A 27974-nucleotide genomic window follows, 5' to 3' on the forward strand; every position below is an offset into this window, starting at 1 on the left:
TTATTACGGCCCGGATGACCAACTACAGTTGGGAAAAAGAATTTTTCATCAGATGTTCTGGACTTTTGATCGATGTGTTCGCATTTCCCCACTGCAAGCCGTTCGTGCAAGTGGATGGGACCTGGCTATATGGAAAATATACACAGATCTTACTTCTTGCGGCTGCTCAAGACGGCAACAGGAACGTGCTCCCAATAGCATTTACCATCGTAGATAAGAAGAACATGGAATCGTGGGAATTCTTCCTTACCAACCTGTGGAGGTATGTTATTAGCAACGATAATATTTGCATCATCTCCGATAGAGAGAATGGATTAATTGCTGCCATTAGACGTTCCGGTGTACCATGGAGATCCATTTACTACATTCAACATATCACGACTAACTTCCATCGAGATTATAAGAATACAGACTGGAAGAGACAAGTTTTGAAAATGGGTAAATGATTACCTTATATTTTCAATATAAGTTTTTATGTTTTAGGGAAATACTGTAACTTATCTTTTCTTTATACATATACAGTGCATGAGCTAGAGCCACGCATTTTTCACCAAAGAATGATTAGACTTGAGAATGACATGGAGGGTCAAACGAATACATCTTTTCGACAGTGGTTGGGTACTATGAAGCCGTGGTACTGGGCTCAAAGTTTTGACGAGGGGTTTCGTTATGGTCAGATGACCACAAACTTAGTAGAAGGAGTCAACGCTGTGTTGTTGAAAATACGACATCTTTCGATTTTATCTGTCTTCTCGGCTACATTATACAGGTTAGCTACCTTGATGCCAAGAATGGGTCAGCAACAAGTCAACCAGATGGAGGCAGGACACGTGTTTATCGAAGATGTTAGAGATGCAATGGTTGTAAACCGTCAGATGGCGAGGTTGATGAATGTAGAAATATATTCACGACGCCTTGAAACGTTTTATGTTACGAAGACCATTGGTCATCAACCCGGCATACCACCTAAGTCCTATGGAATTGATCTCCAAAACAGACGGTGCGATTGCAAGAGATTCCAAACCCTTTATTATCCAAGTGCGCATGTCGTAGTAGCGTGTGCTAAAGTGAAATTTAATGTTGAACAATTTATCGATGATGTATACACACTTGAGCTCACGTTACGTGTCTGGGAAAATGAGTTCCCCGTCCTACCTGACCTGTCTACGTGGAAGGTGCCTCTGATGACTTTTGAGCTTGTCCCAAACAAAGGCTACGTAAGAATCCGAAAGGTCATCTGCAATCATCCAGAATCCGCAATAAAATGGACATTAGGGAGAAATCTGACGGTAAGCATTGTGGATTATGCAGGTTAGCTGGTCATTCCCAGAACAAATGCCCGCAACGAAACTATCATGTTGGACAATCGTCACAATCTGGTAGGAATTGAGCTTATGTTGTAATGTATTTAATTTATATAAAAAATTATATTGCAAAGTTTGTTCCAATTTGATTAATATTGTAATGTATTTAATTTATATTAGTAGACTAAATTTGTTACAAGTTTTAGTGTTTTAATGTTAAAAAATGTCCAAATTAATCTAATTTAAGTTATGGTCAAATATTGTTCCACTTTTCAAAGTTCTAATTAATCTAATTAAATATATAAAAAAATACAAACTTTTTACTATCAAAACCCTAAGAGACCCCTAAAATTGATGGTTTGATAGTGTGGTCCTAGGGGTATATTTATGCGGAGGTCAACGTTCACATTATGGGTGATTGCGACGACCAACATCCTCTTCAGTCCCAGGTGAGGGTGTCTAATACATAGAAGAAAAATCATATAGCTCGAATGGCATCGATGAACTTGAGCCGGGAGGAGTGCCATGCTGCGGTGGATACAACCCAATAGGAGTGGAGTACTGCAGTGAATAGGGGTCAGGGTAGTGCTATAATACGGTGGATATAGGCCAGAAGAAGTGTTGTGCTGCGGTGGGTACGACCCAAAGATATCAAGCCCGTAATGGTATCCGCCCCCTGATGAGCCCGGGAAATAGTCATTGCCCGGCAAATCCGGATGATAAGAAGTATCGGCCGAATGTGAATGCGATGACGAGCCCGGTAAATAGTCATTGCTCTGGAAATTCGGATGATAAGAAGTATTAGCCGAATATGAATACGATCGCTCAGACTCGGCCTCCGGCTCTGGGTCAAGCTCTGGATTTGGCTGTGGATCGGACTCTATATCGGCCACTGGTTCGTATGCCCTAGATCGCTGCACGTGCGAAGGGATTATAATCGACTGCCCACCAAGTAAATATGGCTTCCCCATACTAGAGTACCATTGTATGTACTCTAACGATGGTCGCAAATTGGAAGAAATATCCATCTGAGGTCTTCGAGCCATCCAATTCTCCCACACCGCAACAAATCTCCGGTGCATAACCCCCCAATGCTGTCCATGTTTCCCTCTCTTGTTGATGCCGTGAACCTCCCCTACCTGCATTGGCAGATCCAGGATATATTAGATGCAACCAAACTGTCGTAGTACTCGATCCCCGTGGTACAACTCGACTACATTGAAACTGATAATTGGTGCATTAGTACACCACAATTAAGAATCAACGTAGGCAGACGAAGGTATAATAGCCGCAATTTCTAGTCTACGATATGACATCCATATAAACTGCATGATTAATATCGTGGCTAAAATTTAACACGGTTCGAGTAAGATATACAAAGCAATTACATGTCACGAATATTTGAATAGCTTACCCCTTCCTCGGCATGTTGTTCAATCATTAGACGATATATCGGGACAGTATACAACCTCCCGATACCCGGATAAATACTCCATCTACGAAAACAATTTTCAAGTAAATATCGTATCGTTAGAATAGTATCATTATAAAGAAATTGTCAATTGCTAACAAGTTAAATTTTATCACCTGTTAACTAGCGGAAATACGTATGGTTGGTGACTAACCGATGCCAACAATGACATCCGATAAAGAGCCCATGATTGCAAGAATAGAAGGCATCTACCCATGTCTACGGCATCAAGCTTTCTCGGACATGATACAAGATAGCCAGAACTGCAGAACCCCATCTATACGAGCGAACATTACGCAAATCAGCTAACAGAGGTAAATACTTTAAATGAACCTTGTTGTTGTTCGAATTGGGCATCAATACACCCTCTATGATATGCATAATGTATGCTCGAGCTGCGCACACCAACTCTTCTTCAGTGGCATTAACTGATAAATGTTGAAAATTGGCTTTTAGCCATGTAAATTTCAACTCTGAAAAAGTAGAATCAGCATCGCTGGGCGAAGCTCCTAGTAAGCTATAACAAAGTGCAGCCGGCTCAGCTATCGTACTTACGCCTGTGACGGCATCCCCGTCGATTAGGAGCCCAAAGTGCAATGCAACATCCTCCAGAGTGACAATGTACTCCCCACACGGCACATGAAAAGTGCAGGTCTCCGGTCGCCAACGCTTGACCAATGCGGATATTAAATCATACCGCAAATCGAATGTTCGGGTCAATATTGCTGACCCAAATCTAGCTAGCTCCAAGTAGGGCATCAGTCGTGCATATGGGGAATATCCTAAACCATTCACCCGGCCCCTTAATACGCGGTACGAGTCCTGACAGTGTTAAATTACAGAAAATAGTTATAATAACATAATTTATTTCCTTAAATTACATAGATATTTTTTTAATGAAACTCGTGATTAACAAATAACTATATTTTATCATATTATTAACTGTGTCACATATGTGAGGAACATCCTTCTTTATCAATGAAGTCATTGCGATGCTCGCAATTTCAAAATAAATTTTGATTATTAATTTTAATGTTTGATGGATTTTAAATATTTATTAGAATAACTAAATTTTATATATTGCTTTTAATTACAAAAAAATAGCAACAGCTTTTTTCAACAACATATTTTTTGCTATATTACATTAAAAAATAAATATATCCAACTCAAATACAAATATTTTTATTATAATTTAAAATATATAAAATAAATAAAATATTTTAGTTTAAAATATAATATATTTAATACACCCAAAGATTTAGTTCAATATATTTTAATTTAATTTATTGGGAAATAAAAAATTTCGTATAATATTTTAATTTAATAAGTAAAATATTTTAATTAAATTCATTTGGAAATAAAAAATTTCGTATTTCTAAAATTTTTAAAATTTTCAGATTCTATTTTTAAAATATACTATTTTAATTTTATTTTTATCTTATTTTAGTACATAATGTTTCAAATGTATTAATTTAGTGTTTTTAAAAAACTCTGATTTTGTCCATTTGTTTGTATTTCTAAAATATTCGGATTTTATTTTTAAAATATACTATTTTTCGTATTTTATTTTTTATCTTATTTTAGTACATAATGTTTCAAATGTATTATTTTAGTGTTTTTAAAATAACCCGATTTTGTCCCTTTGTTTGTATTTTTATACTATTTTTCGTATTTTATTTTTTATCTTATTTTAGTACATAATGTTTCAAATGTATTAGTTCAGTGTTTTAAAATAACCCGATTTTGTCACTTTGTTTATATTTCTAAAATATTCGGATTTTCTTTTTAAAATATACTATTTTCGTATTTTATTTTTATTTTATTTTAGTACATAATGTTTGAAATGTATTATTTTAGTGTTTTTAAAATAACCCGATTTTGTCCCTTTGTTTATATTTCTAAAATATTTGGATTTTATTTTTAAAATATATTATTTTCGTATTTTATTTTTATCTTATTTAAGTACATAATGTTTCAAATGTATTATTTTAGTGTTTTTAAAATAACCTTAATTTTGTCCCTTTGTTTGTATTTCTAAAATATTAGAATTTTATTTTTAAAATATACTATTTTCGTATTTTATTTTTATCTTATTTTAGTACATAATGTTTCAAATGTATTATTTTAGTGTTTTAAAATAACCTGATTTTGACCCTTTGTTTGTATTTCTAAAATATTCGATTTTATTTTTAAAATATACTATTTTCGTATTTTATTTTTATCTTATTTTAGTACATAATGTTTCAAATGTATTATTTTAGTGTTTTTAAATAACCCTAATTTTGTCCCTTTGTTTGTATTTTTAAAACTTCGGATTTTATTTTTTAAAATATACTATTTTCGTATTTTATTTTTTATATTATTTTTATACTATTTTCATATTTTATTGTATTTTTCTCATATTCTATTTCTTTTCGTATTTTTTTCATTAAGATATTTTTTCATAATTTCTTTTTTATACTATTTTTGTAAAATAGTATAAAAATCACATCACATAAAAATAAAAATTAAAATAATCGAATATAACAAACCAAAGAAATTTTATAAAAATATATCTAATCAACTGAAACACACTTAACAAATAAAATAAATACAAACATATCTTAATATCTCTTTTATTCAAATAACACCTTGCAAAAAAATAAATTTATAAATTAAATCTAAATTAAATCAAATTCAAATCAACAATAATAATAGTGTAGTGGTTAAAATACTTGCTTAAAAAAAAATTACCCTTTTTTTCCTTCTTTTTCCTTCCTTCCTTCCCTCCCTCTTCTTCTCCTTCTCCTTTTCTTTTTCTTTTTCATTTTTCTTCCCTTCCCTCACGTTTGGTTGCTCCTTCTTCTTCTTCTCTTCTTTTCTTCTTCTCTTCTTTCTTTTCTCTCTTTTCTTTTCTTTCCTTTCTTCCCGAATGAGCTAAGGGACCATAATATATGATCCCAAACAGAGAAGAAGCCAAAACCCCAAAACCCCCATGACTAAAAAGTCATATCACGGTGCCGTTGGTGGCAGTGGCACCAGCGGTGCCGCCACTGGCACTAGCACTGGCACCATCGGTGCCGCCTGTGGCAGGCCCACCACCAGTCTGCTGCCTTTTTTTTAGCTTTTTTTTTTTTAGCTTTATACTGTTTTTCTTTGTTTTTTTTTAATTGTTTTGTGTCAGATACCAGGGTGGTGCCGCCTCTGGTGGTGCCGTGACCATCCTGGTTATACCATTTTCGTATTTAAATTTTAAGCTGTATTATTTAAGTTTTTTTTTTGTAATACCATATAGGTAAAAAACCCATGAAATGGTAAGACATATTATATCTTCAAGAGAAGTTTCAGGTCTAAACTTTGGAGACGATATTATTAAAAGAAGCATTCACGAATCTCAAATATGGATAATAAAACGAACATGAAGTATACTAAATAAATTGTTTTAATTACATTTCTAAATTAATAAAGTTGTATTAGGTATTTCTATTACTAAAATTATCAATTTAATCATTAAATGACATGTTAGATCCTATACAAGATAATTTGAAATGAAAATTCTTTTTAAAAAAATAAATTTATTAATTCATTCAATAAATGGAACCATACGATTTAGGGGGAAAAATAACAAATTCTCGTCGTAGACGGTGAAGGATAAGCTTCACCAACACAACAAAGGCTTTAGCCTTAGCATCAATAGAACATCATGACAAGTTGACAATTGGCTTTGTCATAACTCAATCACAACATATCTAGAGTGATTGCAAGTACTTAATATGATAAGGAAATCAACCCCAAATGGTCCAAAGCGGCAAGCAACAATTGATAAAAGAATCGAGCATTCACCAAACTAGAGAGGACGACAACAAAATACATCACTAAAATCACTTGTAAAACTAATGTTACATGCAAGTAAGACTAAAAAACGTGCTACAAGAGTAGATAAAAACTTATAAAACTGAAAACTTATTAAACAATGGAAAAACAAACAAAAAAAATATAAAACTTAAGACAACACAGGTCCAAATCGACTCGTGAAATCATTTATTATTGTTCACACTAATATAGTAAAAATCATATAAAACTTTAGAAAAATAAATATAATAAAAATATCGATTTTGATATTTTCAAAGCTGTAAAAGAAGATTTATTGTTCACACTCCTTTTATTCTTAGTTTTTACAATCAAACATTATTGGACAATGTTTTACTTTAAAATTTTATTTTAAATTATATTACATAAGATTTGATGCTATTTGATGGTTCCATTAATAGTTTTAATGGCAAAAGGGCATAATTGATATAACATAGATAGCTTGGGAATATAATTAGAACTTTTAAACTTTAGGGACTAATTTAAAATGTGGGTCATAGCTTCGGGATGTTTGGTACAATTTAACTGTTAAATGATACATCAAATGTTAAGTGACCTAATTTAAAATACAAAAATAATATTGTAAAAATAGAGGTTTTAAAATATTAGTTTTAGCTTTCAAAGTTTTATAGAAATTTTATCTTTCACTTTTTTTTTACAATTTTACTTTATTTTCGGTTTTTGTTTTTAAAAGTTATCGTCAACTTTCTATTTATTTAAATTTTAGCTACATAAGGTTTGACGTGTTATTTAACGGTTAAATTAACGATTTCAATAACGAAAAGACTTGGTTGATATAACATCGATAGTTTAAGGTTATAATTCAAACATTTTAAAATTTGAGGACTAATTTAAAATAAAAGTTATAATTAGAGATGTCTGGTACAATTAACTCATAATATTATTATAAGTGATAAACAACATTCAATCTTGTCATTAAACTCTCTCTCTTTTACTTATATCTTTGAATTTAAATTTCGTTAATCAATTTAATCATCATATTATTATTGTCTTGTCGATAATTTAAAAAGTCGATTAAAAATACTTTTCTACTAATAAAAATATAATTAAAAATATATTTTTTCACTCAAACAAAAAAACAGAAATTTAGGTTTTTTCTTTTTAGCTTTTTATGTTGATAGACAGGGGCGAAGCCAGAAAATTTTTTTAGGAGGGGCCGGATGAAATTTTAATTTTTTATAGTTTATATTTTTATAATTTATAAAGGATTAAATTGAATTTTATAATTTTAAGAGGGTCAAAGTGTAATTTTATTTTTATTAATTTAAAATTTTAAAAATTTCAAAGACCTAAAATAAAATTTTCTATTTTAAGGAGAGCCGGGCCCCATGGACTACACCCCTGTTGATAGACTGCTTTTAATATGTTCTATACTTTTATGTTTGAATAATTTAGAAGTTTCTTGTTGTGTATGTTAGTGTTGTAGCAAAAAAATAGCAACCTAGCTGCCAACACAAAGTAGTAGACAAATGGGTCTACATCCTTTACAGCCTCAAGTGAATGATATGGGAATATATTAACTTTTTCATTAAGTTTGTTATAGATTAATGGAGTATTAATTTAGTTATAAAATTATTGTTATTTATTTATCTATTCTATATTTAATTGTATTAAATTTTGTTACCTTTAATCAGTTCACCAACATAATTATGAAATTACAGAAATAATCATGATTTTAAATTATTATTAATGTTATTATAATGTCATTTTTGTTTTTATTTTTATATTTTTATATCATCTTTAAAGAAAAGAATTAAAAGTTACAAATCCAGATATTAAATATGTGTTAATAATATTAAACTACTAATATGTTACCACTTTACTTATATTCATCATTTATTAAATTTTAAACAAAATATTTTCTTCCACCACGAGTGTAATAAAATTTAGTACTTATATTAAGTCTTTTAGTCAATTAAGCACTAACTCAATTCGTATAATAAAAAATATTTTTATTATTTTTATTTTTTAATTTAATATTTTTATTTTTCATCTATATGGTGTGTACGAATTGGAGTATAAATTAAACCTTTTAAAATTCTAATTATCAAACTTAAATATATATTTATGGAGGAAATTAAATTTAGGTTAAAATATGTTTCAATTTCCTATATTTTTCATATGTTTGGATTTAGTCCGCTTACTTTTATTTTTAGGAATTTAGTCCAATTATTGATATTGTTAAAAGTTTTATTAAATTCATGTCTATTACGACATTATTTTATTGATTACAGGATTATCAAATGAATTTTTATTTTAAAATACCATGCCAATAAATTTAACAAAATAATTTTATTCTAAAAATAAAATAAATAGACTAAATTCAAAATTTGCAAAAGTACATGTATTTAAGTTTTTTTTTAAAAAAGAAAAACTTCATTAATAGTTTGATAAATTAATCTAATTATTTTTAGTGGATAGAATAATTACTTTTTTTTCTATTATTTTTATATCCTATTCTATTAATGCAAAATTACTAAGTCTGCCATCTTCACTAAATCTTTAAAAATTTAAACTTTTGATTTCAGAAAAAATCAAAATCCTTGTTTTTTTCATTCTATTCAGATCTTAGCTTTACTCTTACTCCATCTCATTGCTCAAAACTCAAATCTTTGAATTCTTATATCTCTTTCTTCATCAATTTTCCTTTCAATGTATGCAAAATCCATTTCCTTTTTTCTTTTAATTCTTTTCAGTTTATAGAATAATTTCGTCCCCTCAAAAATCCCCTTTTTTTTTCTTTGTTTCAGTCTCTAAAAATCCCAGTTTCATCTTTAGAGAGATTCACACATTTCCTCTTACTGAACTCCAAAAGTTTTCTGTTTTTCCTCTTAGTACAAAACTGTCCCATTTCCTCAATATCCCATCTTTTTCTCCTTGTTTAATCTGTGAAAATCCCATTGTTTTGCCCCTTCATTCCAATCTTTGAATTCCCATTTTTTCAAAAAAAAAATCCCACAATGAGTAATTCCCAAGTATCCAAATCAACAAAACCTTCAAAGGTTTCAACTTTAGCTCCTCCTTCAAACCCTTCAAAACCCTCTTCACTATCTTCTCACCTTGCAATGGTAGAATTTAAGCAAAGGATTTTAACCTTACTTTCCAAGATTTCAGACCGTGACACTTACCAGATTGCCGTTGAAGATCTTGAAAAGATTATCCAATCTCTTGCCCCTGAATCCCTTCCCATCTTACTAAACTGCTTATTTGATTCTTCCAATGATCCAAAACCAGCTGTAAAAAAAGAATCTTTAAGGTTACTTTCAATGCTATGTAATTGCCATGGTGAATTGGCAGCTCCCCAACTGACAAAAATCATTGCCCACATTGTTAAAAGGTTAAAAGATGCAGATTCTGGGGTGAAAGATGCTTGTCGTGATTCCATTGGTGCCCTTTCAGGACAGTATTTGAAAGGGGAAAATGGAGGGACTATGATGGGATTGTTTGTAAAGCCGTTGTTTGAAACAATGAGTGAACAGAACAAAGGGGTCCAATCTGGTGCAGCAACATGTATGGCTAAAATGGTGGAATGTGCTGGTGATCCTCCTTTGACTGCTTTTCAGAAGCTTTGCCCAAGGATCTGCAAGTTGTTGAATAGTCAGAATTTTATGGCTAAGGCTTCCCTTTTGGCAGTAGTGGCAAGTTTGTCACAGGTTCGAGCAATGTAGTTATTTTTTAGCTTGATTTTTTGATAATTTACATTGTTGAATTCATATGGATATTGATGGTTTTATATTGTTAGTTTTTGGAATGTTAAATGGCAGCTCAAGTGATAGTCTTATAGTTTCTTAATTGTTTTACTGTGTGCTTGTTTATTTGGTTGCTGTTAATGAGCATTTTCTTGGTAAAAGTACCATGGAGGCCAAGCGCAAATTGTTTTTGTTTTGGTTATAAATTTCAGTCTTTTGTAGTGTTAAAAACTGAGGATGTTGATGGAATAACTAGAAAATGACACTTGGTGTGCCACATTTACCTACTGCTGATGTATACGGACCAGTTTTTAATAGCAAAACATGATGAAATTTTTCATAGAAGGACCAGTTTGTTTTTTGATCTTATGTATATGCATAATTTGCCTATTCTTTGAGTTGGGGGGGCAAAATGCAATCTGATATCTAGTATAGGTGTCTCCATGGTACTTTTACCACGTTTTCTTATGTTTGATTGTACAAAATAGGTAGAAACCTTTTATTAAAGCATTTCGAAAAAAATGAACTAAATGAAGTTTTTCAAAAAGTTATGATGACATTGTTGCAGGTGGGAGCAATTGCACCTCATAGCTTGGAAGCTTTGCTGCAAAGCATCCATGAATGCCTTGGGAGCACAGATTGGGTGACACGGAAGGCAGCTGCTGATACTTTAAGTGCTTTGGCACTCCATTCAAGCAATTTGATTGCAGATAGAGCATCTTCGACAATAACGGTATTGGAGGGTTGCCGCTTTGACAGGGTAGCTTTCTCAATCCATTTTACTTTCATTTACTGTTGACATACACTCAATGCCATATGTCTAAGCAATGTAACTCTTGCTTTGTGGTCCTCTAAATGATGCTGTTCCTTGGTGTTTATATATACACGGTGTTACACTGCCTTATGGAATTCGTATCGTGTTGGATAATGTTTAATTATTGGTAAAACAGATGAAACCTGTGAGAGATGCTATGACTGAAGCTTTGCAATTATGGAAGAAGATTGCAGGGAAAGGGGATGATGGAGCCGTAGATGATCAGAAGTCTCATGGTAAGTATATGTTAATTATGTGTTTCTAAGTTTTATCGAGTTGTCTTGGATAAATTTATTTCAATTACTGCAGCAGATGGTGACAATCATCAGTCAGATGAATCATCACAAAAGAATGGCTTGAAAAATCCGAATGCTTGTGATAAAAAAACAGATCCATCGGCAAAGGATTTGTCGAATAATCTTTCCCCTTATTCGGATTCTGTTTCGGAAGGCAAATGTGGAACCATTCCTGACAAAGCAGTTGTAATATTAAAGAAGAAAGCACCTCTATTAACGGACAAAGAGTTAAATCCCGAATTCTTCCAGAAACTTAAAACAAGGGGTTCTGGTGATTTGCCGGTTGAAGTAGTTGTTCCTCGTAGATACCTTAATTCTTCAAACTCAAAGAACGAGGAAGAATTAGAACCAAATGATTCAGACTTGAGAAGAAGGTCGAATTATACGGGAAACAACCAGGCAGATGATTTCCATGCATCCTCTGGTGGCACAAACCATAACATTGATAGAGGAGCTTCTGGTGTGTCCGATAAATGGCCTGAAGAGAAGAAAAATGGAAAAAACTTAAGAACAAAGGCTTTTGATGGTGATGATAGGATAGATGTAAATCAAAGAGAACCATCCGGAAATCGTTTGGGTTTCTCGAAGGTGGATGGACAGTCTGATGGATCCTTCATCAACAACAAAGGAAATTGGTTGGCTATCCAAAGGCAGTTATTGCAGCTTGAGAGGCAGCAAGGGCATCTCATGAACATGTTGCAGGAGTTTATGGGTGGTTCTCATGATAGCATGGTAACTTTGGAGAACAGAGTTAGGGGTCTTGAGAGAATTGTTGAAGACATGGCTCGGGATTTATCAATATCATCGGGAAGGAGAGGTGGTAATTTTATGGCTGGATTTGAAGGATCGTCTAATAGACCTTTAGGGAAGTATAATGGCTTCTCTGACTATGGTTCCAAGTTCAGTGGACGAATCCCATATGGAGAAAGGTTTGCACAGACTGATGGAATTGCTCCAGTTGGGAGAGGAAGGGGACCTTCTTGGAGATCTGAAACGTCTGATGATTGGGATTTCCCTGCGTTTAATGCATCAAGGAATGGACAATTTCAATCAAGAAGAGCTCCAGCTAGCAGCGGCCTGGATGGTAGATCACCCAAATCAGAACACGAGAGTGATCAGATTGGTGGCAGGAGAGGTTGGGACAATGGTCCCGGGCCTGTAAGACTTGGTGAAGGACCTTCAGCTAGAAGTGTCTGGCAGGCATCGAAGGATGAAGCTACGTTGGAAGCAATTCGTGTTGCTGGGGAGGATAATGGAGCATCTCGAACTGGACGTGTGCCTGAATTAACCGCTGAAGCTCTAGGAGATGATAATGTTGGACCAGAACGAGATCCAGTCTGGACTTCTTGGAGCAATGCAATGCATGCCCTTCAAGTAGGCGATATAGATTCTGCTTACGCTGAAGTTCTATCAACGGGTGATGATCTGTTGCTTATAAAGCTAATGGACAAATCAGGTCCTATGGTTGACCAGCTATCAAATGAGATAGCAAACGAAACCTTGCATGCTGTCGTGCAATTCCTTCCAGAACCCGATTTGTTCGATATCTGTCTCTCCTGGATTCAACAGGTATCGGTTCTCATCTCAATCTCTTACCATTCAAAGTTCAAGATGCTTTATCGAGTCTCTAATTAGTTTTATTTCACTTATAACTTTTTCAGCTAGTTGAAGTGGTGTTAGAAAATGGATCGAACGCATTAGGTATTCCGGTGGAGTTGAAGAAAGAGCTTCTATTGACTTTGCATGAAGCAGCATCCACAATGGATCCGCCGGAGGATTGGGAAGGCGTGGCACCCGACCAACTCTTATTGCAGTTAGCATCTGCCTGGGGGATTGAATTGCAACAATTTGGTAAGTAATCTGTGTCTGGCAATGAAATCATGTGTTGTATTTTAAAACTTCTTGATCAGGATACTGATTCATTACATTTTTTTTTACATGAAGTAAATGGTAAGTGAAAGAATTTTTTTTTTCTATTCCCAAATAGTTTATGATGGCATTGTGTTATAAGTATAAATATTTGATCTATTCAAAGCTGGCTTAGGCTATACTTATAAATTTTTGTATGTCATGTAAAATGGTGGCCTCTGATGTAAATGTAATCATGAATGATATACCTTATTTAGTTAAAAAAAGTATGGGCTTATTTGAATAAAATGTAATAGTTTAAGGGCTTTTTTAGTATATTAGCCCCTTTTTTAGTATGATATTGCAGGTTGGATTATTTTTCTGACAAAATAGATTTGTCCATTTAAACCAAATTTTTTTGGTACATGAAGAAGAATTGCACAAAATCTGTCTTTAGTAATACCCAATCTATCATTTGGCGTTTTGCACATTAGATCAGCAGCAAAGTTTGCTTCCCTGTGAACATGAGAGATGTTAACAGTCCATTCTCTGTTGCATAGGTTCCTGATACCCACTACCAAAGGGACAGGTGTATTTTCCTCGCTACCAGCTTCGATTCGTTTAATGGCCACCACACTGTCTGTTTCCAAAAGAACTTGTCTGTAACCTCCATTCCAAGCCATGGACAAGCCATCATAAATATCCCATAGCTCCGCACATATAGGCGAACATCCCCTGATTCTCTGATCACTGATTGTCTCTAATCACTCCAGCTGCCGTTACTGTGTAATCCTTATAAATTGCCGAGCCGTTGATCTTGACCCATCCCGAAGGGTGCTCATGTTGGATCTAAGTCCCTCTACTAAGCAGCTTTCTCTAAAGTGCTGCGCCAAGCTCAAGCTTTGCCTAATGATTTCATCTGATGAGCAGTTCATATTTTGAAAAATAAATCCATTCCTTTGCTTCCAAAGGCTCCAACAGATTATAGCAAATAGAGTGTTCCACTGCACATTATAATCTCCTTAACTTTCAGTGTTCTTAAGATTTGCAAACAGCCAATAAGTTAAGTTAGAGGCGAAAAACTTTTGCTGATCTGATCCCGGTAAAATCCCTTTCCAAACCATGGCAGCTGATGGACCATCCCTTACAGTAAGTAATGTGCTTTCCTGAACTGATCCACACAACTCACAAGATGGATCTGAAGTTATTCCTCTGCGATATCTTTCCAAATTCGTAAGTATTGTTAGCGCGCCACGTTCTTTCTGTTAGCCTAGTATAGACGTCCGAGATCGTGAAGTGACCATTGTCCATCCCGTTCCAACAAATAACATCGGGCCCTGCATCTGCTCTTGGAGGTACAATACCAGAGATGTGAAGCAAAACGAGATGACTCAACCAGGCTGATAACACTCCCCATTTCCAATTCCCATCTTCGCCTACAAACTCCCTCACTGTAGCCATTTTGTTTATACCTTGAGAGGTGATCCTAGCGTCCCAAAGTGGACCCGTATCCATTACCCAGTTATCCATCCAAAACTTAATGGTTTCGCCATTGAGCACACTCCAAATAATTTTGTTCCGGACTTCATTCCAAACCTTAGGAAGGGATCGCCACACATAGGAATAACTACTCCGGTAAATACTTTCTGGGCATATATCAACCATCTTATACTTGCTCCTTAGAACTTTCACCCAATGTGAAGCCAATTTCGTAATCAATGCTTGCATTTAGTGATTGAATTTGGAGAGTTTGTGAACATGATAGAGACCATGTCTCTGAATGTGTTCGGATAAGTGAGTATGGTGTTTGGAACAAGTATTTTGATTTCATGGAATTGATTTGTTAATGTTTGAGGTGATTTCATGAGGGCAAATTGTATCTCCATCAATCGAGACGCTCCTGGCTCTGTGAATCCGCACTCATAATTGGCCTCTCAAGACATTCGAGCTCTTCATAGAGTCGAGAGGATAATACCTTCCATTATTGGGGCTCAATCGACTACCCAACAAACTATATTTGAAAACTTCTCCCGAAGGAGTCAATTCTCTTCGACAATACCGTCCTTTAAACCCCTCTATATGCTAATATGCTATGACTTACAGATTGCAAAGAGCTCGGAGGGAACTCCTTGATTGTGATGGGAGAGATTGGAGGGATTGATTACAGCCATTAAACATGGCAAGGGAAAAGCTTTGAGAAAATTCGACAGCTTGTTACTTTTTTCTGTTTATAGTATAACTTCATCAATCAATGTAAGGATCACCAATTTTTAAGGCAAAATTTCCCAGGAATTTGGAACATTGATCAATATTATCCTTGTTTCAGATTATTAACAACATTTAATATGCAGGAGTTGATTGAGATAGGTGCAACGACATCTTTGGTCCCTGGAAACTTCCCAATTGGATGCTCCCCAGCTTTGTTGACTAAGTTTCAAGGTTCAAACAAGAATAAATATGATCCCTTGACTGGATGTCTAACATGGCTGAACCACTTCTCGGAACACCATAACCAATTGCTTCAAAAACAACTCAAAAAATTCTGAAACCATCATTCCAACATAAACATTTTTATGCCGATTATTACAATTCCGCAATCCGTTTGTACCAATCTCCAAAGCTATATGGTACATTTTTCACACTGTTCAAAATTGGAATTGGAGGTCTTTACAGTCACAATCAGTCGAGAACTTGTGGTTATCCACCAATAAACCAATGCTCCAAGAAACCTTGGTATCCATTATACAGAAGCAGCCAATAGATGGATTGCCAATGGTGCATTTGAAGAATTGGTGAACATCATTCTTAGTTTAAATAACTTTTAATTAAAATAAATAAAAGTAAGATCATAAGCAGCTGATGTGTTGATTTATTAGTAAAATATCATGGTAAACTATAAATAAATAAAAAATTAAATTACCCCTTTATCTTTTTGTGCTTTTTATCAAATTATTCGTAATTAGATGAAAAAGATAACTTTTCGTTACCTTGTTACTATTGATGTTGACATGACATTTATATAATAACTTACATGTATATTACGTCAACAATTAATTATTAAAAATTCAAAAGTTAAAGATTGTAATAAAGTGATAACTATAGCAAAAACTTTTATATTAAAAATATTTAGAGCCAAAATGACTTCGATTTATCATTCAACTTATCTCATCAAAATAAAAATCATAACACTTTTTTTTTTGGTGCAAATACGAGGAAATGGTGAAATAAATAGACCATCTCTAATTTTAGATTTTTTTTTATTTTTAATTAAAAAAATTGAAACTTGGAAAGCAAAGCAATTTCACAACGATAGGAAAATAGAAAGCAAGATATTAGGATTACACAATTTGGAAATTCTTTGTATTCTTTTTTCTTGCTTAAAAATAAATTGGACAAAGTTTGAGTATTTCATTCTTAGTTGATGAAGAACACTCGATAAATACCACATGACTAGGTGGAAGGACGTTTGGAATTTTCAAGGACCACACTGTGTATGCTTTCTTTTTATGGTTTGTGTGTAAATAACGGGTGTTGACTAATCTTGAACGTGTGTGAAGAGGTATTGGCCAAAATACGCCTTGCTCAGTTTGTCATCACAATACAGAAGATATCTTGCATGTCCTTGGGGACTGACTAGTTGCTAAAGATGTGTGGTTGTCTTTTGTGCCTTAAAGTTGTCAACCACAGTTCTTCTCTTGTAACCACTTTGATTGGGTTGGGACAAATTTGGAGAATCCTTGGTGGTCATCAAGGATTGGGGTTCCTTGGACTACTTTTTTTGGCTTGCTAGCATGGCGCTTATGGAAGAATAAATCGATGTATTTATTTTTTTAAAATATTTACGATTAAATCAAAATCAAAATCTTATATACGCATTTTTTAAAGCACGAATAACAAACGTGACTAATACAACTTGAACCCAGGCTACACGTAGGGCGGTTAACACCCTTGACTATCAGGCCATCACATGGGGTTCTTATATATGCTTTTTGAGCTACAATCAAAATTCATGCCTATAATTGCAACAAATCAAAATTGATATATTAAATTACACATTAAATCAAAATCAATGTATAATAAAAAATAAGTATTAATAAATATCATGAATGATTAATGCAATTCTTAAAATCATAGATAAAAATGAAATCTCGTTAGAAAATCATAAATCAAATGTTAAAATTATACATAAACTTTAATTTAATGCTAATTTAGTATATAAACTTTGATTAAGTATAATTATAAAAATAAAATTTTTATTATGGTTCAAATATATAACATAAAACTATAATATTATTCAATTATATTAAAGAAATAAATACACCAATTTATTTTAATATTATATAAATATGAATATAAATATTTATGCATACAATATATAAATATAAAACAATTATATATATAATTATGAATATTAGATTAAATCAAAATTTTCATTTACTTGCACAAAATCAAAGTTATATATAAAATTTCATATTAAACCTAATTTTTAGATGTATTAAAGAAAACGAGAGAAGATTGATTCATAAACTTAACTCTTCATAAAAGGACAAAAGACATTTAAGGCATAGGGACATCCCAAAAAAGCTTTGAATAGTCAGTCATGTAAGACAAAGGTTCATTACAGTAACGAGGTACAAGCATGTTAATGTAAGAACAATGAAAATATGACAACTATATGGTTTTCTTCTGTTACTTTGCTACCCCAGCCATTTTCTCCAATCTCCTTAGCCTTCCTTCTAATTCAACTCCAAATTTCTGAATTGAACCAGAAGTAGTAGCACTAGCATCTTTGCAGCCTTCAGCCATTCTTGTCTTGTTTTCTTTACCAATACCCTTATGTGATCCTTCAATGGTGTGGTGGTAAACTTTTGACCCTTTTTTAACAACCCTTTTTCTGTCAGACTCAGAACCACCACCACCATTCATTTGTCCTCCTGCAGAATTGCCATGAAATGGTAATGTGGGGATGGGCGCTTTGCTTCTTCCTGCAAATATGGAGAATTTCCTCTTTCTCACATTCCCATTATGAACTCTTGGTGAACCAGTAGTTTTAAAATGGCAAGCCACATGTTTCATCCTTTGTGAAAGTGGCATATTATCTGCATCACTATCATTAGCAACTGAAGCAAAGCTCCCTACACTGTTGTTAATGGTACTATCACTAGTTTTCACACTACACATTGTTGTTGAAGGTTTCGTCACATCAAATACATCTCTTTTAATAAAGCTGTTTTTCGAGTTGATATCAATTTAGTCCACCAATTGAAGTACCTAACTGATACACAAGGCTTAAAGGACCTTGGAAGAACAGCAAATCTAACCTTCTCCAATGTGATACTACAAACAGGAAAGGCATCAGGAAGGTCTTGATCATATCCTAATTGCATTGCTACCCTTCGTGGAAAATACTCTTCTTTACAGTCTAGTCCAACTAGCATAGATGCATACAAGCATTTACCAAATGACTTTAGATCCTCATCTCGGTCATTACAATCAAAAGTTATCAATTGAGTTTGTTTGTAATAAGAAGGATGAACCCAGTTCTTCAAATCAACAATATATGGACGCCAAATGAAGTTATCAGGCAATCTAAGTACTGATGTAACAAGTTGTAAGTTGATTTTAGCATTCAATCTATGGAACCTAGCAGCCCTTGGCTCTCCTGGTTTAAGGGTATTGGGAATAGTTGGACCAAGCGAAGGAAAATGCTCAAAAGCCCATAATTGTAAGAGTTTTAATGGACCTGAAACAGTTATTTGTTTAGGACAAGACATTGCTTTATGTTTGAACAATGTTAGGTTTTTGTAAAGGATTTGCAAGAACTGCTTGTGCAAGTGCCATTCTTGTGTTTGAAGACAAATGATTAGCAATAAGAAAAACTTGCTTGGCAACAATTTTCTCAGGTAAGGAAGGGAAAACATACCTTGTTAGCCAAAGAGACAAGAAGGCAACATGTTCATATTCCTCGTCTGATTCCATAAAATGCTTTATCCAACAACTATGTGTTGCTTTCTTTGACTTGTTCCTTGACAAGATCAAACGTTTTTTGTTCATATCTTCTTCAACCTTCACCAACTTCCCTTCTAATGGTCTTCTCACTGAATCCCCAAGTGTTCAAAACCCACCAAGAATCATTACATCTTCAAGGGTAACAGTGGCCTCTCCCCATGGAAAGACAAATGTATTAGTTTCAGGACACCAAAACTCAACCAAACCAAGTATCAAATCTTTGTTACACCTGATTTCATATGTAGAACTCATGATAGCATCACAAATACCCGTCTGGTACCACAAAGCCCCATATTTTCTAGCCATGTCATCAACCCATTCTTCCCAATGCTTTTGAGGGGCATGCCAGCCTTTTATCTCGACACTATCAGGCCATTTCTTAAGGTTTTATTGTTGAGAGAAGATTTCGAACAACAATGAAGCGTTGGGAATTGTTGCAGCTTGTGACATAGTTTGAACACATGGTTTCAAGCACCTAGCTGTTCCTACAATGGTTTTTCCATCTTCAGGTGAAACTAGTTTTTCATGTCTGATTAGTTGGCAGATTGATTGAGAATGATCTTTAGCCATTTTTTATGAAACACAAGAACTTTTAGACAATAGTGAGAAAAATGGTGAAAGCATATGAACAATCTAGAGGTTTTAAAAATGGCTGTTACAGAGAAACCCTGTTTAATCCTTAAAATTAGCAGCCCAATACTAGCCAAGAAAACACTATACTGTGGCCGTTGATTGTACATACGTGAGTAATTTCTCATTATATCAAAATAAAAGAAAAAACCATTGTTGCTTTTAAAAAACCAAATGATTAGAGGTAAACGCCGGCGGTGATGTACATTGAAACCTCCAATGTAGCTGGCCTTATAGCCTTTGCTGGTATTTTCCACAGTTGCTTTTGCTGGTATTTTCCAAGTTCCTAGTCAAAATATCAGCACTTTGAACACCATTTCAATGTCGATCCTTTTGAACATCAAATAAACTCCCAAGCCCGATTCGGTGTTGCATCAAATGTTTTAATTGCCACAGTTGCTTTTGCTGGTATTTTCCAAGTTCCTAGTCAATACGTGGATAGAAAAGAAAAAATTCCACCTGGACTCTCTCTTGGGGAAGCAAGGATAGGATAAAACCCTGCTTTTGTAATATTCTTCATCTTTGATTCCATTTCTCTCTTCACTTCACTGGCTGTTGTGGTGGTTCAGACCTTCGTTGTAGTCATTTAAAGCAAGGGAAAGAAGCAGTTCATGGTTGTTATTAACAAGATAATGTGGTTAGCTTGTGTGCTTGTTTCAGTGGCATACTTAGCCTTGTCATTCATTGTGGTCGGATATGAACAGTGGCTTGCTACCGGAATTACTATTATTGGATCAGTAATAATGTTTGCAACTTTAAGGGCCGTGCGTTATTGGGTGATTAGGCATCGGATCAAGGCTTCAAACAAATGAAATAGTTGAAGATCATCAATGGAGAGTTAGTCATGTTATTCATGGTCTCTGATGTCAGATACTAAAATACTAAACAGTGAGCTTAATAAAATGTATGTCAGATTCACATTAAATCTGGATATCATATGTGTAGATCCATTTCGAATTTTAACTTTTAAATGATTTTTATTAATTATTTAAAATTTTAATAATGTTTTACAAATTTAAAAATTATTTTTATTTTTTAATTTAAAATAAATTTAAGTTTTGAAATAAATGAACCTAGGCAATTTCTCTAAGCTCATTCGAGTAAAAAAATAAAAATAAATTTTATTTTTATATATTTTAAATTTTTTTATTTTTTGCTAACATGGCATTGTTACGCCAGCAACTCTCAATGATATGGAGCGCCATGGCAACATTGTTAATGGCCAAATTAGCACTAAAACGGTTAAAGACAGAAAACATTGGTAAAAGGGCTTATTGATTTTTTTGCGAAAGTTAAAGGGTCTTAGCAAAAATAGGGTAAAAAATATTATTGTAAAAAATATCAGAGCCAAGTTTCTATCCTAGGACCTGTGGGTTATGGGCCCACCATGCTTCCGCTGCGCCACTCTGATTTGATGCTCATTTGCTACTTAATTATTTAATGATATAGCTTAGTAAGTTCATCGATTTAACGATAAAGCTGTCGAATTTAACATAATAATTCAAATAACAAGTTTAATGAATAAAGTTCATGTCAACAAGGTTGCTATAAGAATTCTTGTCAATCACAGCTCACAACAGGTAAGAAATACTCAATAATAGAATAAATCAATTTTCCATATTTCAATAATACTCAGTGTTCATTAAATAGTTCCCTATGAAAGATATACGGATACGACTACACGATTAACCATCAGAAAACACGCCAAACGCTCATATGGGCCAATCCAACCGGTAAGACGCCTCAACACCAAGTGCCTAGCCCGTAGACTAACATCCCTCCCGTAACACGCCTCGGCACTAAGTGCCAAGCCTGAAGGCTTTACATCCGCTCCCGTTAACACGCCAGAAACACTATAAATATAACACGATAGTCCGCAACAAATGCTGGACTTCGGTATATTCAATGAACATGAAATAAACAGAATTATTGTCTTATCTCAAATCAATCCCATATAGTGCGCACTATAACTTATTGCTATGTCAATCAAACTTTATCCTACGTTCGTCGGCTCAGAATATCTCAATCAAAAGAAAAACAGTACTGTCGTGTCAATATATCAGTTCTCATTTACAAGGTATCATTTGTATTAATAAGCATTCAATAACTGGATTTCATCTATTATGCATTTAAAAATGTATTAAAATTAAACCGAACGAACTTACCAGACTAATCTGCAGCAACGAAAAAGTACAGGGACTATTCAATAATTTTCTCTTTTTCTCAATTTTCCACTCATTCTTGATCTAAAATAACAATTTCATTCAATTCACTAATTCCAACGACAGAATTAACTTAGGTTATACAATTAAGTCATTTTTGATATTTTTAAGAAATTATCCCAAATATTTTACTTTTATGCAATTTAGTCTTTAAGCTCAAAACTTACAATTTAACTAATTTTAACTAAAATTAAATTCAGCCCAATAGCATAACATGTAGCACCCCAAACCCAGCCCAGACGTTAAGACCGAATCCGACGTGCCACTTTGAAGTCAAAAACCCGTGTTCCCTTTTTAGTATTTTAAAAAGCCGACTTTTGTCAAACTAACCAAGTGAATGGAAGTGGGCACCGTGTAGGTATCCATAACAGAGGAGGTGAGCCATGAAGGTCGCTATACCAAGTCGTCGATTGGATCCAATCCTAGACATGTCCACATCCATTGCCACACTTGGTTATAACAAGTTGAAATTTTTTTGGTAAATCGAATATTCGTGACGTCGTGTTATTTTAAAAAAAAAATTATTGTTTTGAAATCACGCCCTAAGTCTAGCCCATTTGAATTAGTATCCATCAATTTAAAGTTGTTTTAATAATATAATCCCGAAAAATCAAATAAGAAAATAAAGTTAAAATGGCCTTATTACAACCCAAAAATTAAATAGTAATTAAAAATAACTTAAGATAACCAATCTCTTTTTCAAATCCAAAAGTATTCACCATGGCCACTCTGAATCCCTCGGCTCCAAGTCACCCACATCAAGGCTCACCGCAAGGTTAAATAAGGGTGAGTTTGGGAAACTCAGTGTAAGGAAAACCCATTCAAAGCCCAAGTCACTCAAGCCCATTGAGCCTAAGCCCATTCGATTATCAGTGGTCTGGGCCGAGCCCTTTCAGATTACAATAAACCGGGCCTTAGCCCTTATTCAGATAACAAGATGGCCCATAGGCCTATTTCAAAATATATGCAACATCAGTAAATATATGCAAGCCCATTTTGGGAGACTACTCAACCCACCAACCACTACACTCCACCCGTACCAGCCATACACTCCATGTGGGAATAGCTCAACCCACCCAAATTAACACTCTCTACAGCTTAGCCTTTCTTGCTCGATTATCGAAGAATTGAGGCAAAGCCTCCAAGACGTGGACAAGCCACTTTCAAGACTTCCTCCGTCAATATCCCATCCCATGCATCGATAATAACAACATGGTATGCAATAAATAACAATAGTCAAACATGCATTTAGGTCAATTTAACCTTAGGGGTATTTGGTAATTTATCTCCTAGGGTAAAGCGTAAATTTTCCACTTTTAAAGGTATTTCAGTAATTTATCTATTTTAGGGTTTTTCATACATATTCCTACCTTTCACGTACTAATGTAATCACTACCGAGGGTTCTTATCGAATTGGGCTGTTGGCCCATCATTCCAATTTTGGCCCATTAAGCCCAAAAATATCGAGGCACGTAAATCATGCACTTTGCGGTCCAAACATTGCAGCTTACCAAAAACATTAATCGATTTACCTCACGAGCATTCGCACACTCGCAAATCTACAAAATACCAGTTTTCGGCATTTCGACTTTTGCCGATCTAGACTAAGAAAGATGGTGTTAGTTACACACCTGTTTGCGACGATATGCTGACGAGATCCACACACGAACTGCCTACAATTGGATTACTAACACGTTAATCTAACTATTCAAATACAAACTACGTATTAACCCCTTACAATATTCGGCCAACCACACCTACAAATCATAGTAAGCTTATAAGAAATCAATAAGCAACTCATTAACAAATTTTTGTCAATGTTTACCACATAATCATAATTTCACTGCAAGCTGTCTTCCTAAGCAACAGTCACTAAATCATTTATAACTGGAGCTACGAAACTCCAAATCAAGTGCCGTTAATTTTTCCTGAAAATAGAATCATATATCTTCTATCCATAAAATTTTCAAAATTTTTGGTATGGCCAATCAATACCAGATTTTTCTTAAAGTTTCCCATGTTTCACTGTTTGACTAATCTGACCACTCTTCATTACAAATCAAATTTCTCATTGTATAGAATTCAAAATATGTTCTCGTTTATTTCATTTGAAAATAGACTCATTAAGATTTAATTACATAATTTATTCAGCTTCTAATTCATCTCCCACAATTTATGGTGATTTTCCAAAGTCACGTTACTGCTGCTGTCCCAAGCAGATTTATTACCAAATCACTCTTTCACACCTAACTTGCATGCTTGTTATTTAAACATGTATATCACCAATCAATCATCACATATCTATGATTTTACTTAAGTATAATCTCCATTTCATCATTTTAAAGCATAACATGTTAGCTGATTTTTCCCCTTAGCATCTAAGGCACATGCATGCTCATTTGTTTGGCTCAACTTCACCTATCTTCCATTTTTCATCAAAAGAACATGAAACAACAACCAAAAACCAAAATATGCTTCATGAGTTAGGGTAGAATCAAGAAGAACTCATGAACATCAAGATAGAAGCAAACTACCAATAACTTACCTTCAATTTTTCCCCTCCTAGTGACCGAATATTCAAGGGTTTCCTCCCCTATTTGCTCTCTCTCAAATTCGGCTATGAAGAACAAAGAATGAACAAAAACCTTCCTTTACTTCCTTTTGTTATTCTTATCACTCAACATTTTATGACACATAAATGATTTACTAATATTTGTGTCATACTCATGCCATAATTCCAATAAAAATATGCCCATAATGCTTACCATGCCCATCATCCATTAACTATTAAAATGCTAAAATGCATACATTATCAACTATCCATCACCTTGGCCGGCCACTACATTAAAAGTGGGGAATTTGACATGCAAATCCTCCTATTTTGCACTACTATTTATTTGGCCACTACAAATTAGCCTATAGCATTTTCAAACATTTTCACATAGGTCCTATTTCATAATTTCACTCCCTTTTTCTTATAGAACAAAAATTAACTAAAATTACCGGGTTCTATCTTAAGCTTGGGCCTTCTAGAGGCCCACTAACATAATTAAACCTATGCCAACATTCACAGAATTCGCGAAAATTGGGGCGTTACATAACACTCCATTACAGCCCATAGTTTCTGTTATTATGCATCAAATCCTTGTAATTTTATCACTTTAATATTTTAGTCCTTAAACATTAAAAATTACTAAAAATTACTTTACAAAATAGTTCTATTTAACAACTAAGCTTGCAATTCAAAAGAATAAAAATAAAATCTAATGAATGCCCAAACTCATAAGAATGTCCAAACTAATTTGCCATATTAAAATCGTATTTATACAAATCACAAAATTAAATCTAATGAATGCCTATTCATAATCACATTTAAACCAAAATAATTACCCAGACACACCTACGAAGCTTAAACGTATAAGGAATCGACTAGGGACTGAAACAAAATATTTTGCAAAAAGTTGTAAAAACTGCAAAATATGACCACATGGCAGTATGGGAGGGTTCAGACTGTGTGAAGTGTCTACACGATTGTGTAAAGAAGTGACACGCCCTTGTGACTGGGTTACACAACCATGTGAGCAAACCGTGTAACTCACTGTGCACTTGTAACAAAATTAACATAATTTTAGAAGCAGAGGAGATACGACCATGCGGCTGAAGGACATGCCCGTATGATAGAGGCACACGGCCATGTACGATCAACAACTTCCTCGAAAAATGATCACACGACCGTGTGGCAGCCCGTGTGACTCATTCTTGGTCGTATGATTCTAAAACCTACCTAACTTTAAGTGGCACATGGCCATGTGGACCGCCCATGTGCGGGAACATGCTTATATGTCGAAAAACCACCCCCAAACCTACTGAAATTCATGGATACAGAACCGAAGTGACCCCTAATTACAAAGGGTTTGGAACACACACCTGAAATACGCCATTCCAAGCACCAAGAATCGATTGATTCATCGCCACCAAACCAAACTGAAAACTCAATCACACAAATACCCAAAACTAAGAAATTTTCGTTTGCAACATGGAAAATTCCAAAACAATTGATAGAATCCTAACCACAATACTTACCCCTTGAAACCTGATTGAACGAAACAAAAACCACACAATTAATTCCCACTTAAACGAACACAAGAACTTGAACCCGTGACCAAAGACAAGCCAAACACCTAATCACTAAATCACTAGGCTTATTGTTGTTTTCAATTTGTCACGAAAAATATAAAAACCTAACTGAAGTGTCAGACTTACACGTAAACCTTAATTCTTCTAACCCCCAAAATCGGGATGTTACATTCATGGTCTATGATGTCAGATACTAAAATACTAAACATTGAGCTTAACAAAATATATGTCAAATTCACATTGAATCTAGTTATCCAGATTCATTTCGAATTTTAACTTTTAAATGATTTTATTAATTTTATTTTTTAACATTTTAAAAATTTTAATAAAGTTTTACAAATTTTAAAATTATTTTTATTTTTTAATTTTAAAAATTAAGTCTTAAAATAAATGAACCTGAACAATTTCTCCAAGCTCATTCAAGTAAATATAAATATATATATATATATTTCTTTTACTTTTATATATTTTAATTTTTTTTTACTGACATGGCATTGCTACGCCAGCAACTCTCAATGATATGGAGCACCATGCAAGCATTAATTGTTAACGGCCAAATTAGCACTGTAACGGGCAAAGCCAAAAAACTTTGGCCAAAGGGCTTAATTTATACAATTTAAGAGTTTGAAGGCTTAATTAAATACATTTTCCACATAGGGGCTTAATTGCTTTTTTTGCTAAAGTTCAAGGATCTTAGCAATAAAAAATAAAAAAAATATTACTGTAAAAAATATCAAAGCCAGGTTTCGATCCTGGGACCTGTGGGTTATGAGCCCACCACGCTTCCGCTGCGCCACTTTGATTTGAGGCTCATTTGTTACTTAATGTTTTAAAAATTTTGTTTTTTTTTTTGCCTTTACATCCTCTTAAAATAGTAGGGAAAAAAAAACAAAAAAAAACAAAAATGAGAAAACATCCTAAAATCAACCCTTCAAAAAGTTTTTGTTGGGCTTTGCTTTAACATTCAACTTGGTTTCAATTATGATTCTCCACAATCGTCGTCATCATCATTGTCTTAAGCAAGAACAACTTGTTATTGCTAAACTTTGAGGGCATACAAGTTTCAAGTTTATTCCACAATGTGTTTGCATGTACCTCTTGACTAATGTGGTTGAAATCATGTTCTTCTAACAAATTGGAAAAAAAAATACTAGTGCTCAAATGCTCACTCCTCATCTCTTTTAAATTCAAGTTTTTAAGTAGGAAAAAGTAGGAGATGTAAAGCCTTCACAAATAAAAGGTTTTTAATTCTATTCCGTCAAAGTTCATAATTTGTTTCATTCAACATTATCATTTTATTTGTTTTAATTTCTATAACTATAAAATATGACAACCAAGTTTTAATACCAGTTTGAGGGAAGAAACCAAACTGAACAAATACTAAAATTAAAACTGGTGTTCTTTCTCCCCTAATAAACATAAGTCAGCAATCATGTCAAACACAATTAGACAATATATCTTCATGCAACATAAAATCTGCCACAATAACCATAAACAATAAACTAAATGAAACACACGATCTTAACGTGGAAAATCCTTTGAAGTAAAAGAGTAAAAATTGAAGGACTTGAGAGTCCACTCTAAAGCTTCATTATACTTGAAGGTTTCGCTACAATATCACAATATAAAGTCACTTCAACGAGCATAAAACTCTAACAAGGCTAACAATAAGTAATCTCAAGTA

At 33.8% G+C, this 27974-nt stretch overlaps 1 protein-coding gene and 1 non-coding gene across 3 annotated transcripts; one reads left to right on the plus strand and one right to left on the minus strand.

Annotated features, from left to right (window-relative positions):
• The first annotated feature begins 9132 nt into the window (after positions 1-9132).
• LOC108450235 (microtubule-associated protein TORTIFOLIA1-like) lies at positions 9133-13601 on the plus strand. 2 transcript variants are annotated; one of them, XM_017747766.2, is made up of 5 exons: positions 9133-10298; positions 10903-11094; positions 11285-11384; positions 11458-13013; positions 13106-13601. In XM_017747766.2, the coding sequence occupies exons 1-5, from the start codon at positions 9606-9608 to the stop codon at positions 13301-13303; spliced, it is 2739 nt and encodes a 912-aa protein (XP_017603255.2). In that variant the 5' UTR covers positions 9133-9605; the 3' UTR covers positions 13304-13601. The 2 variants fall into 2 exon arrangements, with proteins under 2 accessions (XP_017603255.2, XP_017603256.1); XM_017747767.2 differs by having other exon boundaries at positions 11461-13013.
• A 13420-nt stretch (positions 13602-27021) lies between these two features.
• On the minus strand, positions 27022-27093 carry TRNAM-CAU (transfer RNA methionine (anticodon CAU)). The gene has a single exon. It is a non-coding gene; the product is annotated as a tRNA-Met (tRNA).
• Positions 27094-27974: the final 881 nt, after the last annotated feature.

The sequence above is a fragment of the Gossypium arboreum genome, chromosome 5 (genome assembly GCF_025698485.1).
Source record: "Gossypium arboreum isolate Shixiya-1 chromosome 5, ASM2569848v2, whole genome shotgun sequence".
NCBI lineage: Eukaryota > Viridiplantae > Streptophyta > Magnoliopsida > Malvales > Malvaceae > Gossypium > Gossypium arboreum.

Excerpts from the sequence above, each read along its gene's own strand:
- LOC108450235 (XM_017747766.2), top strand. The coding sequence starts at position 9,606 with ATGAGTAATTCCCAAGTATCCAAATCAACAAAACCTTCAAAGGTTTCA. Across the intron at positions 10,299-10,902 it reads TAGTGGCAAGTTTGTCACAG|GTGGGAGCAATTGCACCTCA; the intron begins GTTCGAGCAATG and ends ACATTGTTGCAG. Across the intron at positions 13,014-13,105 it reads GTCTCTCCTGGATTCAACAG|CTAGTTGAAGTGGTGTTAGA; the intron begins GTATCGGTTCTC and ends TAACTTTTTCAG.